The sequence below is a fragment of the Setaria viridis genome, chromosome 7, assembly GCF_005286985.2.
Source record: "Setaria viridis chromosome 7, Setaria_viridis_v4.0, whole genome shotgun sequence".
In the NCBI taxonomy this organism is placed as follows: domain Eukaryota; kingdom Viridiplantae; phylum Streptophyta; class Magnoliopsida; order Poales; family Poaceae; genus Setaria; species Setaria viridis.
This window is the reverse complement of record NC_048269.2, coordinates 27888439-27904186: the sequence shown is the minus strand read 5'-3', so window position 1 is coordinate 27904186 and position 15748 is coordinate 27888439. Positions and strand designations below refer to the sequence as shown.

Below are 15748 nucleotides of genomic sequence, written 5' to 3'. Positions count from 1 at the left end.
CTTGTCCTCGCGCTGCACCGGTCGCCCGGCGGCGTGTTCCTCCGCGGCAGGGCGCTGGTCTACGCCTACTACGGGGTACTCGTCGCCGTTGCGCTCCTTGGCGCCGTGGAGGTGGCCGTGGGGTTCTGGGTTGCCGGCGACCCCGACCGCAGGCGCCGGTGGGGGAGGCTGGCTGTGTGGGTGTCCGTCATTCCGCTGGTCGTCGTCGCCGGACTAGGTGGTTTCGCCGTGCTGAAGTAGCCGCTGTGCGGTTTATTTCCATTGTTGCTAAGGAGACCAGTGGTGCAGTTTGCTTAGCAGATGGCGAAGGGGTTCTGTTAATTCAGCGTTAGACATATGCAAATGAGGCCCCGTTTTGGATCCACATGGATTATATAATCCGGCTAAAAATCACTAATAAAATCCAAACGGGTTGCTAAGTATGAATTATAAGAATCCAACCATGTAGAATTTAATAATCCTACTGTTTCCTCCAACCTAGCTATTTAGAGATTCTAGATTGAGAAATGAGGATTGTACCCCTATCCTAAACATTATTCCCCATCCAAACTAAGAGTATTGTAGACATTTGAGCTTTTCAGGTAACACACTATGCGGATCATGACCTTAGGATCTAAACATGCTACATTATTACTATCCAGATCCGTAGTAAAATGTACGGTCGGTCCTTAATTGGTAGCGAGCGTCATCTAGGTCCCCAAACTTCCAAATGCACATCTATATCTCTAAATTTGCTAATCACGTAAGGTCTAAATCACCGATGTTCATCTTAAAATACCTTCGTAGCATGCTGATTGTGTAACGATGTGGACCTAACATGTCGAGCGCACGTGTCAGTTCCACCACTCCTATTTGCCTCTCTCTTCCTCACCCCTCTCTCTATCCCATCGAATCTCAAGCGGTGTGGCTCAACTCCGAGCCACGGGTGAGGCGGCCCCCAACGGCGTGGGGAGTGCCGGGGACTGCTCCGAGCGGCGGGAATGAGGTAGCCCAGTGGCGCGACTCAACTCCAAGCGGTGGGCGCGAGACGGCCCCGAGCGCCGCTAGCCCAACAACTGGTCGTGCACTGCTTGCTCCTCGAGTCGAGCGCTGCCCCCACCCTCTCCCACTGCCGTCGTGGAGCTTGACTCCTCCCCTCGACCACTGGCCTCGAGCTCGGCTCCCGACGGCGGCGAACGGGGAGGCACTCAAGCTTGGCTCAAAAGGGGTGGATGGGGAGGCTCTCGAGGTCGACTCCCGATGGTAGCGGACGGTAGCGGACGGGGGCGCTCGAGCTCAGGCACCTGGCAGCGGACAAGAGCTTGCCCCAGTGGTCCGCCTTGTCGTCGACACCCGTACCGGCTCGCCGCTCCGCCCCTTCGCCTGCCCATTCGCTGCTCGAGCCTATGCGAGGTAAGGAGATCCTTAGAGGTCTCCATGGCGTTGGCGGCCGGCGGCGGCGGGGAGGGATCTCCAACCAGGCGGCAAGGGCGAGGGAGAGAGGGGGTAGGTAGAGATAGAATATAGAGAAGACATGCGGACCCCACATGTTGGGTCCACGTTAATGCACAGTTAGCATGCCACGCAGACAGTTTAATATCGGTAATATAGATTTAGATCTCATGTGAACCGATTAACAAGTTTGGGTATCTCAATGTGTGTATTTTAGAAGTTCGGGAACATAGTAGTGCGAAGTTCGTGGGCCGACCGTGCATTTTACTCTAGAACCTTGATTCTCATAATCACTACTCCCTTTGTCCTAAATTAATGTTCGTTTTAGCTTTTCTAAATACATTGCATAAATGCGTACTATATCTATATACGTAACAAAAGTAATTAGAAAAATTAAAATGAATAATAATTTGGAACGGAGTATCCTCGTAATCCTAACTGCAGCGCGATAGATCCAAAGGCGGCGGACGTCGAACACTAGACCTCCGATCCGTTCCCTGCACGCATCCGCACCTCTTCGTGCACGGAGCGCCGCCGCGAGTCCGCGCAGGGCATGTACGAGTTCCTTACCGTCCGTCCGCACAAAGGTAAACACTTCCTTTCACGAAATTCGTTTCTGCTGTATAAGGATGCTTTTTTGTCTGCGTTCGAGAAATAGAAAATGCATTGCTATACGAGTTGTTTAGAAAGTCCTTGTTGTGCGAGTTCTTACTGATCCATTATATTGGCCTGCAAGGTGTGAGGGCGGATTAGTATAAAATATCAACGTGGCCGCCATTTAGTGATAGAGAAATCGAAGTTGCGACAGATGAAAAGGTAAATTGTGTTTGCTTCAAGAACTACTACCAGCCCAATATAGCGGTTATTTGAATGGTGAATTTGATAAAGAATAGCATTTAAATTCACATTTTTCGTCAAGAAAGTATGTGTTTAATCAAATCAAATTTCCAAATTGTTCATTTCATTTTGTGTAACCGACATGTAGAGTTCCTTTTGCCCTAATAGAATCAAACGCCTCATTGGTTTTCTTCTTGTATGAACAATTTTATCTCTACTAGACTACTACATAATAGTACATATTGAGCCAAACATTTATGCAAGTAACCTTTTCCTGTTCTAAGTAACCTTGCTATTATGCTAAGAATATTTTTTTGTGGAATCATGAAAGAACTATGAATAAGAACGTAATGAATGTGCAAATATAATTTGTAACTCAAATCATGCATTCTTGAACAAACTTGGTATTTTTTTTTACACACCTCCCCCCTCCAATTTAGCCCAAGCTCCGCCACTGTCGTCATGGCTGTTGCTGTTGAGGGGAAGGGAGAGTCGTTGGAGTGTGAGCAACGGGCCAACAAATGTACGGGCTGGCAAATCAACACAAAATAGCCCGATAGGCGACAGAACAACCTGCCCGTATGAATCTTTGAGTAATCGCAGCCAAAAATCTAGATAAAAAGAGTGAAATGCATCAAGGTCGATGGACCTCTTCTCTCATCCCTCCCTCCTTTGGTCTCAACAACGACAGTCTTGTTGTCAGGAATGAAACTTGTTCTATTTTTCTTTTGCAATGTAATCCTAGGATATTTGTGTTCTTTCCTGCTTTAAAGTGTGGTTGCGATTTTATCTTTATTTCTTAACTTTGTGATTTTTTCTCGATTATTCACAAGTTAATGCAATTAGGAGCGTCAACTAAAAGTTAGCCGTTTATGATCCAAACAAGGAGGTTAAAGGTGGACTTAAAATGGCCAACCTAGCTAATGCAAAAATTTTATCCGAGCTAATTTAGCTAGCTAGGGATCCTCTCCCATTCCGTTGACCCGTCAAAACAAAAACCGAATTTTGATGCGAGCAGAGAAATGCATGCACAAATAGAAGCCACTAACGTACGTACCATGTACGTTTGCTATGATCATAATTCGCAACTTTGCACCCGAAACAACTGAAAGGCCTTTATCAGCAAATTAGCGAGGCGCCAGAGGGCACGCACGATCAAGGAAATTAACAAAGAACAAGATATAACTGATTAGCCACCACCTAATCCAGGGACGAACAACGTAACAAGCTCACCCGAACTAATCGCGCACCCGGCGATCGGTTTCATCTCACGTTGTCCCGCCAGTCGCCGCCGGCGCGCGACTTCCGGTTCCGCAGCGCCTTGATCTTCCCGGGGATGAGCCTACCCCACCCTCCGGCCTTCTGCGCTCCCTTGACCTCCGCTGCCGCCGGCGCCGGCGCCATCGACACCGACCTCGACCTCGCCAATGCCACCGCGTCGTCGTACTCCTGCTCCACGTCCTTGCACCTCGCTGCGGCGTTCGGCGGCGGCGGCGGCTTCCAGAACGACACCCAGCCCCAGACCCCGGACTTGGGCCGCCCCCGATCGGCGCCGACGGGAGCGTGCACGGCGACGGAGCGCGAGCGCGCGACCCGGCGCTCCCGCTCGATGAGGCTGTGGACCCGGCCGACGGCGCTGGCGCCGGAGGACGAGGACGACGGGGAGGACGCGCAGGAGCAGGCGCAGGGCCGCGGGCACGCGCAGTCGGGGCAGAGGCGGAGGAGGCGGTCGCGGAGGCAGTGCGGGCACACGCCGCCGCCCGGCATGGGCGGGTGCCGCCGGCAGCGCCACTCGTCCATCGCGCTCGATCCGCTCCGTGCGGGGCGTTCTGGGAGAGGGAGGCAGTGCGTGTGCGTGCGCTCGCGATCGGGATCGAGGGAGCCGGAGAGAGGGACGCGGGGAAGGCAGAGGAGCCCGACTCCGGCGCTCTCTTAATACGAGCGTAACGGCGTTTCGGCAGGACGGTTCGTGAAGGGCGGCACGGGGTTCGTGGCTATCTACGAGAGGGCCATCCGCCCATCCCAGCCGGAAGAGAGAGCTGCCGCCGCGCGTATCATGTCAGCACGGCGTGTCCCACTGTCGGGGAGTAACGGCACAGCTTTGGTTACACGTAGGGATTCACTGTATTCATGTGCTCTGCCAAGTTCCTTTCAAATCCGATTCTACAGTTCCTACCATTTGGAGTTTCCGAGCTCGACCCAAATCGTTGCACTGTATTGTCCAGACAGGACCAGATATCACACGCTCTAGAAAGACCTGAGATGATCGAACGGATAGAACCCATCTTTGACACGACACGGCCGGCAAGCAGGATGTATGCATCAACAGCGGGTGGGCGCAGGAACAGTTCACGGACCCTTGGTAGGTGCATGCCGGCACATGGCGACGGCCCTGTATTCAAATGTTCAGGACGCGTCGTCCAAGCCGTCGGCGCCGGCGTCAGGCGCCGTATCGGCGGAAGATATTCAGCACGAACCTAATCCGGAACCCCTTCGTATCTTCGTGCGTAACGACAGGGACGAAGATCTGGCCACGTTGCTCGGCGAGGTCCGTGTGTTGGAGCCTCGGAGGCAGCCCGCCGCCATGCTTATTTTGGTTGGGATTTGATGCATGTTAGGTGGTTATAGGTTATTCCCTCTTCAGCATTTCATTGAAGCAGAGTAGCTGTGAGATAAACGGGCGTGGGGCTTTCACGTAGCCCACAAGGCCCGCCCAGCAGAAACAATTCCAATAGGCTTAACCGGCAAATCTTAAGTTCAATTGTAACCATCATGTATGTAACATGTGGCCAGATCTTAAGTTCAATTGTAACCCGCAAATCTTAAGTTCAATTGTAACCCGCAAGGTGTCCAGGCTCTTTTTTCCATCTAATTTTCCCCATTTTTAGCAACAAGTGCACATGGATGTGGTTGTGGGAGAAATTCTCAAGGCTAGAGTCCGAGTTAAGTCTAGGTCCTTTCCCTAATTTTCAACTACTCGACCTTATTGTACCATCCAAAACTAAGCATGAGCTGCTACCGTTAGTTAAATGACATAGCCCATGTAAGAATGTGTATCATGTACTAAGGGCTTAAGAACATTTTCGTAGCTTTTGTGACGATCAAGGGCTAAAAGGGCTATTTTACACCTCTTCCTCCTAAATGACCCAAGGGGCCACAAAGAAGGGACTCTACCCCCAATCACTTGCTCACTTCATCTCTTTATTCTCCTGGTCGGAGAGTGGAGAGTAAAGTTGATCGAATGAGATTTTTATAGCTTTCTAAAGGGTTAACTCGTGCCAGATATCTTAGATAGCCAGGAGCCAAAATGAATTAGGTATCTTACCACAACTGTAACTGAATCATTCTACCCCTTAGAACACGTAGTAACACTATTAGTCCTTGTTGATACACCTACTCGTTTCATTGCAAATGTCCAATAATAAACTAGGATGGGGCATATCTAAAAAATTATGTACCTAGATCTTAGTGAGGAAGTAAACTAATGATTTCCAACTAATGTAGATCATTTCCTTAAATGGATGTGACTATAAAGATAGTAGCTTCTTTTAGTTGTCTTTTTAAAATTAGTTTTGCTTGAAAACACGTTGACGTAGCTTTCTTTCATACTCTAATCTATAAAATTTGTCTAATTATATTGTTTATACTATGGATCAATATAATATTATATTTAGCTCTCAGTGATCCTTTAAATTTTTGTCTAATCATAGGTTTAATACCTTTAAGGAAAGCAAGGAAATCGTTGTAGCTTATGTAACTTGGTCATTTAGTTAGATTGAAATTTAGGCAAACTTAGATTCACATAAGAAGATGCTCAACAAACCCTCAAAGAATCACCCGAATACATCAGCTTATTAGACTTGTTTAATGAATATTTTGATTACAAATGATGTACCACTTTAGTGTCCCAAACTTACGGTGAGATCACTAGTAGAGAAATAACTTTCCATCCACCCCCTTTTGTCCCGGTTTAAAGTTGGCCCGGGACAAAAGGTTCACCAACCGGGACTAAAACTCGGTCACTGGTGGGGGGCTCACCAACCGGGACCTTTTATCCCGGTTGCAAAGGCTAGTGGGAAAAAAAGACTCTGAGAGGCATTTTATCCCGGTTTGAAACACCAACCGGGATAAAAGACCCCCCCCCCCTTTTATCCCGGTTGGTAACACCAACCGAGATAAAAGGGTCAAGAGCCTTTTATCCCGGTTGGAAACACCAACCGGGATAAAAGGGGGTCATTTATCCCTGTTGGTGTTTCAAACCGGGATAAAAGGGTCCCCCAACGAGGTCATTGGAAGGTGGCTGGAAGGGGATTAAATCCTCGAACCCTTTTATCCCGGTTGGAAACACCAACCGGGATAAAAGGGGGCCTTTTATCCCGGTTGGTGTTTCCAACCGGGATAAAAGGGTCCCCCACGAGTTAATACAAAAGGATAGTATCCCCTACATAGTCAGACGTGGTGTGTAGGTGGGATGGCAAGGAAGCTATGCGCGAGGCTGGAGGTTGTGGGTTCGAATCCCACGAACCGCGCACGCGCATATTTCGCGTGAAAAATCGCGTGACTTGTGACTTGTGGGGGGCCTTCTGGGAGCTCGGGAATTTTTTTTTTTGCAGCGCCGGCCGTGGGTGAACCCTTTTATCCCGGTTGGTAATACCAACCGGGATAAAAGGGGGTCTTTTGTCCCGGTTGAGTGATCCGGGATAAAAGACCCCCCCTTTTGTCCCGGTTGGTTTATCCCGGATGCATTTTCGAGATCTTTGCACCCTACCAACCGGGATAATAGGTGAGTTCTCCACCAGTGGATGGATGCCCTCCAGTTGTGGGGGTGACTCTCACGATCTAGGCTACTGACCAAGAGGTTCTAATAGCCTGGAAACCGTTGAACCAACCCCTTGAAATGTTATCAGCCTAACCAAAACCAAGTTGACCTGACCACTCGGGTCTATTCCTGCCAGAAATGGAAGTAAAAACAGCAAGAACAAGGTGCAAGCAATCTGAAATTGCAAGTATGTAGTGAAAGATTATGATGGGGCTTTGAGTAGAAGTTGATCTGTTGGTCTAACCGACACAAGAGACAACACAACTAAAACAAAACCAACTCTTACATGTGGAGGTACCCCTCCTTTTATAGCCAAAAGGGATGCTGCTACAGTGCATGCTACTACAATGTAGTGGCAGCAGCTAAGTCTATTACTACTGTTAAAATGGAGGTTGTTCCATGAATCTGGACAGCTAACAAACAAATAGTTTAGCCTACTATACTCTAGCTGGTTGCAAGTGGTGACTGCCTGTGGACAGACATAAAAATAGCACAAAATATCAGCTCAAATATCTTTATCTTCAACACCAAGGTTCCTGATTAGGAGCACATTGCGATCTCTTTCTTGTGTAAAATTTGTGAATTGTTGGCCTAGCTTCAGGTGGTGGAATGGATGGTACTATAGCTGTAAGTGGCGTGGTTGTATTTGTAGAAGTGATGTCCTCGTCAACAATGATCCAGCTGAATCTATGCAGTTTGTACATCTAACTTTGACCTTGATATCTTCATGAGTGTAGGTACAAACTTTGCTTTAGAGTTCAATTGGATTGTGTTTTGGTAAAGATCCTAATTCACATTTTCATTTTGACTCTTCCCAATTTCTTATCGATGCAATGATATAGTTATGTGTTTGAGGATAAAGTTGTGGACCTTTTCATCACATTTGTGTACTCCCTATGTAAAACAAAAATAAGTTGACATAAAAGGAAATACTCACAGCTATTTCTTTTTTATTTACTTTTTACATCCCTTTGATCAAAATGTGCATGTCTTAAATGATTATATCATATTTAACCCTTAAATAGGTATTATCTCTTTTTTATATAAGTAAAGAGAAATATGCTGGGATAATGGCTTGCAGGATTTTCCGTCAGACTAATGTCGCTAATCCATTAAGCTCGAGGGTGCGATGAAACTAATCTTAGTTGAAATATACTCTAGCAATTTAATTATGCACTAATATAATTTCAATGGTACATCATGTGTTTTTATTAATTTTGTCGCGGACTATCGAATTTAGTAGCCCGGCAGTCCAAGTGGTATATTTGTAGGCAGGGAGGATTGCGAGATCAAGAACTCGAAGGTAATCACGAGAACATGAGGGTTTACACAGGTTCGGACCTCCGAAGAGTAACACCCTACGTCCTGTATTTTGCAGTTATGGTATGCGGAGAGTTGAGATACCCTCAGGAGACGTTCCTAGCCGCCTTATATAGGCTCACGACATAGGGTTAAAATCGGATAGAATCTAATCCTAATAAGTTATTACATGTAAAACAATCTGAGTCAGATTACAACAAGTATCCCGTAATATCCGGGCTGATTTTAATCGCCCGGCCTCCTTACCTTGCACTCCAAGTATCTTCACGTACTTGGCCCATACGTTCTGGTCGGGCGGGCCCACTTGCCAGGACCGACCAGTATTCTGATCGGTAGGGATCCATGGGGTACGCATATCCCTCACGGACTAAAAAGGATTTCTTCGGCATTGATTATGTTGTTTCAAAGCAACCACATGGTGAGTTCAATGTGACTCGTGGTGCCGCCTCCACCCTTGGCACGCCGGTGGTCATCAAGGAGTGGAAAAACTTGTTTATGAGAATTAGCTTCCTCCTGAATTATGTGCATAAAGTCATTGCTTCTATGTTTTGGTCAAAAGGGGTTATGAATGACATGAGGTGTTGGTCATATTTGCGAGTAATATACTAGTTCTTTGGGAAATGATACGAAATGAACAGTTGAGCAGGACCAATTGATTATTTCCGGAACATTTTAGGGAAGCAAAGTTGCTGAAGGTGCCGATCTAGTTGCATTTGTGAGACTCAGTCGTGACCTGCGAGAGCGAAGTAAATACTGTGCTAACGCTGTTCTTTTTTTCCCTTGGAAAGTGAGGGTTGTGGTAATGCTGCTAGACGGGCTATGTTCACTCCTGATATGCAAGCAGCCCAGCCCATCATCGAAGATTCTGCTTGGACATAGTAAAGCTTAAAAGGGCCTCTAATTTGAGCCGTGTCAAATATGAATGAAGTTCGGCCCGCCAATATTCCTTAGATCACATACTCACATCATTCTTGGGCCGAATTGATTTAATACTATCGACGAGAATGAGATTATTCTACTCTCTCCATACAGCAGCTCTCACCTCTTCTTACCAGCTCCGCACAAGCTCCCAATCCTTAGATTACAGCTACAGCTAGTACTAACATCCGACAAAGATGCCACTCTATTCCACTCAGCGTTCCATCAAACATCACGACCATTTCATTTCCACTTCACTCACCTCAGAGTCTCACACGGTGATGGAACGCGAGTACAAAAACCCGGACGGACAACCCTCCTCCAACCAGCCGACCTGACCTGGAACAGCAGACGAACTGTTGCCCCTGCGAGGAAAGAACCAAACAAACATCAACGCCTATCGCCTGGCAACTGGCCGTGCTACGCAAGCGGACGAGCAGAACCGCACCTCGCTTCCCCCGCACTCCTCCCGCCGGGGAGCCTGTGCCGCCGCTGTTGCAGGGGGCGAGTGGCAACAAAACGGCGGTGCAGGATCCCGAAAGGGCTTCCCCCTACCAACGAGGCAGGCGTCGCTTTCCCAACCGGTCGCCTACAAAACCAACCTCCAACCACAGGCTCGCACTGTCCGGATGGCCCGCGGCCCAGAAGCCCGCCCAGGAGCCCTTTTTGGGCCCGGTCTATGCTCGGCCCGACATGACGGACTTCGTGCCCGTGCTGGCCCGGTAGCTCGTGCCGGGCGTGGGCCGCCACCCCAGCACGATGGGTGGCCAGACCCGACACGGGTAGGTGGCGGGCTCGAAAAGGCCCGTTAACTTCTCCACCAGAGCAGCGTACAATTCTCCACTTCTCCTATCCTCATCTCCTCATCCCTCCTCCTCCAGGCTGGAGCCGCTCCCCATCCTCCCTCCGACCTCCACAACTCCACCTCCCTCCATCCTCCCTCATCCATCCCGGTGGCCTCCCCATCCTCCTCCCCTCTAGCAACTCCAAGAGCGCTGACGCACGAGCTCAGCTCGTCGAGCTAGTAGGCGGCGGCAGCGGCACCATCCTAGGGCAGCGACGAGACAGGCGGCGGAGGTCGGTGCGTCCGCTACACTGCCTCGCGGCAGAGGCCAGCGCGGCCGCCGGCCCTACCCGAGGCGGCGAGTGGCGACGACTTCTCCACCGTGCCTGGGCTGGCATGGGTCTCGCCGGGCTGGCTGGCACGGCATGAAATGGGCCTGTGGACCCGTGCCTGGTCCGTTGGTGCAGTCCATGGACGGGCACGGCCTGGCGGGTGGTGGCGTAGTGCCGGGTCTAGCCCGGCACGAAGTTGGCCGGGCTGAGCTACTCGTTTGGACATCTATACTCGCACCCACAGCCGTGGCGGCCCCCTCGACGCTGCATCATTATCGTCGCCGAACTGCACTGCACACCGGCAGCAGATGCGACGGAGGCCACATGCTCGCTCGCTCTCTCGCTTCGTGTCCTTGGCGGTGCTCGGGGAGAGGAGGAAGAGCGCGCGGCACCATGCGTTCGTTCGGTCACCGCATCTGCCGTCCCAGGCACTGAGCCACCGGCCGCTCGTTCAGCCGTTCCGTTCCCCACGACAGCCTTTTGCCGCGTCACTTGCGGCACGCACGCGTGTTTCGGCGTGGACTAGGAACAGGACAGGAGGTGGGGCCGGCGGGAACTACGTGTGCTCTGTTCACCAAGCGCACAGTGGCGGGAACTGGTGATCCATGTAAATCATCGAATTTCCCTTGCTTTTTCCTGGAATCGTTGTAATCCGCACAAGTCAGAACCGATTCTTTCTCCGAGATGTCGTCCGTAAATCAAAAGGAAAACGGAGCACATTTTGGCAATCCTTAAAGTCACGCTAAAGTGCAGTAGTGTACCGTTACAGTTAAACCTAAGCTGCGTGTACCTGATGCTTCTAAGGGAGCTAGCTTCACAGCTTGACCATACAAAAACCTTCGGATCTTTTTAAAGAAAAGTTTATTTATGATACACACGGTCGCTGTTCAGGCAAGCCGTGAGGACCACGGTAGCCGTGGCAAAGGGGTTGGGAGTCCCAAGGCGGGGACGACGGGTGGATGTTCTTTTATTGTTCCCCCGGGCCCGTAGACGCGAAGCACGCCAGAAAGTTCAACCAATAAACGTGGCGGAACCGGGCGGGCGGCGCTCGAGCGCGCCTGGCCGCCTGTGTGCCCCGCCGCGGTGGGCGAGCCCGAGCCGCGCCGGCCCGATTCCCTTGCCATGTGCGGGAGCGACACGTGAGTCCGCGCACGAACACCCAGGCCCCCTCGCGTGGCGGCTCCTCGGCCGTCAGTCACCTCAAACAACAGGGGGCCCCCTCCCATCACGGTTTCGTTTGCTGTTCTGGGAACAGTGGCTCGCCCCGTCACCGGGTCAAACTCGGATGCACGCCATGCTGGTACTGCTACTTAGTATAGTGATCTTCCGAGCAAACTTATCAGAAGCGGAATACTAGTTGTTTGAACTTTGAACAGTTGACTTACAGATGCTCGCGTTCTGGCCTCTGGTCAACAGAGGTTCGTACCGATGGTGCGGAAGAACAGGTCCCCGCTTGGACTTTGCAACACACGAGACCTGACCGAAGCAGCCGCGCAGTTTATGTAGTATCAGTGTCACAGTGTCAGGTCAATCAACACTCCAACAAAAACAATTGAGGAGGAATCAACACTCCAACAAAAACAATTGAGGAGGTGTTTGGTTACCTCCTAAGATTCTTGTCACATTGAATATTTGATACTGATTAGGAGTATTAAACATAGACTAATTATAAAACCAATTACGTATATGGAGACTAATTTACGAGACGATTCTATTAAGCCTAATTAGTTCATGATTTTATAATATGATGCTATAGTAAACATGTACTAATGATGAATTAATTAGGCTTAATAGATTCGTCTCGTAAACTAGCTTCCATCTATATAATAATTTTATAATTAAATCAGGTTTAATCCTTTTAAATAATATCCGAATATTCGCACGTACGCGGGCAAGGACGGAGGGCATGCGCAGCCGCAATTCGAGACGAGGCACTGTATTCGATCTCGAATGGGGCACTACCGCAGAAGTGCAGAGAGTCCCCCGATCAGGCGCGTCCACGTCGTCATACGTCAGCAGGTTTAACGAGCCGCGCAGATTCGTCAAGTCCTCCCGTGGAAGCGAAGCACCCACCCCCACCAAGCAACGACCCCCCGCGCCGTGTCAGCCAGCCCGGAAGCTGCGTCGCCATTGCCATGCCGAGAAGAGAGAGGAAGCGGCCGTGAGCGGAAAGTACCAAGAAGAAGCCAGGCACACCGCACCCCGGAGGAGACGCGGACACGGCTAACTAATCCCGGCGCCACGCGAGGCCCCGCCACCGCATCGCGCGCGAGGCGCCAGAATAACCATTCCCTCGGGGGCAATCGAGCACACACACCCATCGACAATCGTGGCGTCACGGCCCTCGCTACCACACCTTGCTGTTGCCTTGTTTATTATCTATCGCTGCCGCCGTCGGCCTCGGCCTCCCCGAGAGCGAACCGGCGGTGACCTCAGGCGTTGCTTCCCGCTTTATTAGTTACTGAGCCCTGACGGCTACCTCCGGTGGTGCCCGTGCCGTGCTGGCTGGCGACGAGAGGACGAGAGCCCCGGATCGGAGGCCGGGCCACTAAAAAGTTAGTATGCCGGGGTAGTTGCTCGAGCGGGCGTTGCAGGATCACCCGGCAGCCGCCATGAAATCAGCAGCACGACATGGTCTGCTGCCGATGCCCCGCGCGTCGTCGTCATGCATCGCAACAAAAAGTCTTCGACGGAAAAAGCAAGAACGCTTCGTCATCGCACCCGTTTTACTGGAGCAAATGTCCAAAGCGGCGAGACTAAATTGCCTCCGCTTAAGTCCACCGTACATACCGTGTGCCTGCTTTCCAACTGCTCTCAGTACATGTTGAGCTCAAAACGAGCTAGTAGTATATTCTGCTCATATCCGCCATGAGCGTGTTCCTGTGTGTGCAATCCTACTGGCATGGCCCCGATCTGTTGGTTCGAAGAGACTTCTCAAAGGATGCATCGATCAACACTGCAGTTATGATGCTCCGAACCGGGCGCAATGATGGCACGATCGGATGCCCCCGGCATGGGTGCATGTTTCATTCGCCTCCTTCAATTGGAGCTGCCCTTCTTTCTTTCCCGGCTGGATCTCTCCGCGGCCCCGCACCCTCCCGGAGGAACAGCGTGGCGTCTTTCTTTCTACACACGATGATGGACGGCGGGAGCCGAATAATGCACGGCATGATTAGCCATTTAGCCAGACGCCGCGTAGCTTTATTTCCTTCGTTCGAGCGGCTCCAGCAGCTTTCCAAAAAAAAGAGCGGCTCCAGCGGCAAGCTACATACCTAGCTCTCGACTGGCGCCTTTCCTCGCGGCCGCGGCGCTGTCCGGCCAGATCGGACGGCGACCTCTCCGACCAGTGGCCATGCTTGCTTGCACTCCTGTAGCACGAGGGAAGAATAGGAACCCCCCCACCCCCCAAGCTGAGCTCGCGTAACTTCCACACTCGCCTTGGCCGCTTCTGAGCACACGTAGCGCACAAATGGTTGCTTCCATCCATGGAAACTTGAGACCGGCCGTGAAGCAGGGGATGATGATCATGATACAAAGGACGTGTGGTATTATATCAGGAGGCGCATCAGGCTTACATCAGACGACACCAATAATGCGTGAATAATGCAGGCAGGGTGCGTAGACTTTGAATTACTCGAAGAGCAAAATAGAAAGGTCTTCTGTGATCAAGAAAGGAAGCAAGGTGATGTAACAAGTACTAAATCATTTCCTCTCGCGCGGTAATTAAGCAATATACTCTGCGGATCCCTTTGTTCCTTCTTGGGCCAGGACCGGCTCGCCTCATCATTCCGGCCGGATAATTGTTAATTAGTTAGCGCATCGTTATCGCCCCAGGGATTCGGACCGGTTCCAATCCAGGCGCCCCCGATGTGATGCCTAACCGCAGCGCGAATAAATTAAGCGACAGGTGCTTTGTTGTAACCGAACCTTAATCCAACACCTTGGTTGTTGTATATTCGGTGGCATGGAAATCATGGCGTTGGTCCAGTAAACTCGAGACGAAAAATGTGTGAAACCTCAACACACCCTACCCATGAGAGGTGATGTAGCGTTTGGAGGTGGACAAATCCAGTCCAAAGGCGTTGCAAGGGTGGTTGACCAATACTACCGAATGCCGTACGTTGGCCGGAAAAGAAACGATCTACTTTGTTTATTGATGATGACAGAGATCGCAATATTTTTTTTCCCTGCACCGTGACCTACTCCTGCATTACTTGCACAGATGATGATTATGGCAAGGAACCATTTGGTTAGTTACAGAGGCATCTGCATAGACCAATCAGTTCCTAGCTACCGAACATCTGTTTATAGTAGTAGTAGTACTAGAGAGTCTAGTACTGGTCATCGAGCCACGAACAAAGTTAGGCACCCATTAGAAAAAAAAGGGGGGGATCTTGCTCGCACAATACGGAAGCATCTGGAGAGCAGCTGAACAAGTTCTCCAGACAAGAACAGTGAGAGCTCCATCCGAGACGGCACACACTGGAGAATGTGAAAGCGAGCATCTGATCCCTCCTACCCCCATCATGCCCCTTCCTTCCTTCCCCTGAATTCCCCGCCCTCGGTGCCGCCGTGCGGTGATTGTGACTTGCCGGCGCCGTGACACTGCAAATGGGGGCGTGGTTAAGTGGACGGTAAACTTTCTCCCACTGCGGGGAAAATCGTGGCTGGGTGCTTTGGCACATCTGCACTAGTAGCCGCCTGAATGGGCGCCTCCTACCGGCTACAGCAGCCGCGTGGGTAGAGCAACTAGCAAGTGACGAAGAAACCGCACAAAGCACCAGGTATTCTAGCCAATAAACAAACAACACCAACAAAGCGAGAAGACGAGGACACGTACGCCGGGTCGGGTCCTGGTAGCAGCCAGATGCGACCCGTGCCCGGTATTAGACCGGAGGGAACCAGAGGCCGCGACGTCACGGCTGATGGTGGCGTTGCCCTGCATCGACTGCAGGAGCTCGGGATGAAAATTCTCCTCCACTCGACAGCACGATCGGATTGGGGAGCACTGACTCCACTGCCACTGTCCTTGCTGGTTCGTTCAGTGTGATGATCCATGAGAGAGGAGGAGGGGTCGCGGTGAAGGAACAGCGAGATCTGACGGCAGACTAGGTTCCATCTCCTGAACCTGACCCTGAAGCGTGACAGGGTGAGGGGAGGGGTGGAAAGAAAAATTTCTTTCGGGGTGCGGTGCTAGCCGGGTTTTAGCGGGCGGCGCACCGGGTCCGGGAGGGGGAGCGGATAAGGACGAGCTCGAGACCTCGACTTGGCATGACACGAACACACAAAGCATCGTTTCCTGTTGGT

At 50.9% G+C, this 15748-nt stretch overlaps 1 protein-coding gene across 1 annotated transcript; it reads right to left on the bottom strand.

The window, feature by feature from the left end:
* Positions 1-3318: 3318 nt before the first annotated feature.
* LOC117864828 (uncharacterized) lies at positions 3319-4539 on the bottom strand. Its single transcript, XM_034748915.2, has one exon. It carries the CDS (start codon positions 4066-4068, stop codon positions 3532-3534), a length of 537 nt encoding a protein of 178 aa, XP_034604806.1. The 5' UTR covers positions 4069-4539; the 3' UTR covers positions 3319-3531.
* Positions 4540-15748: the final 11209 nt, after the last annotated feature.

Coding starts and splice junctions, on each gene's coding strand:
- LOC117864828 (XM_034748915.2), bottom strand. CDS start 4,068: ATGGACGAGTGGCGCTGCCGGCGGCACCCGCCCATGCCGGGCGGCGGC.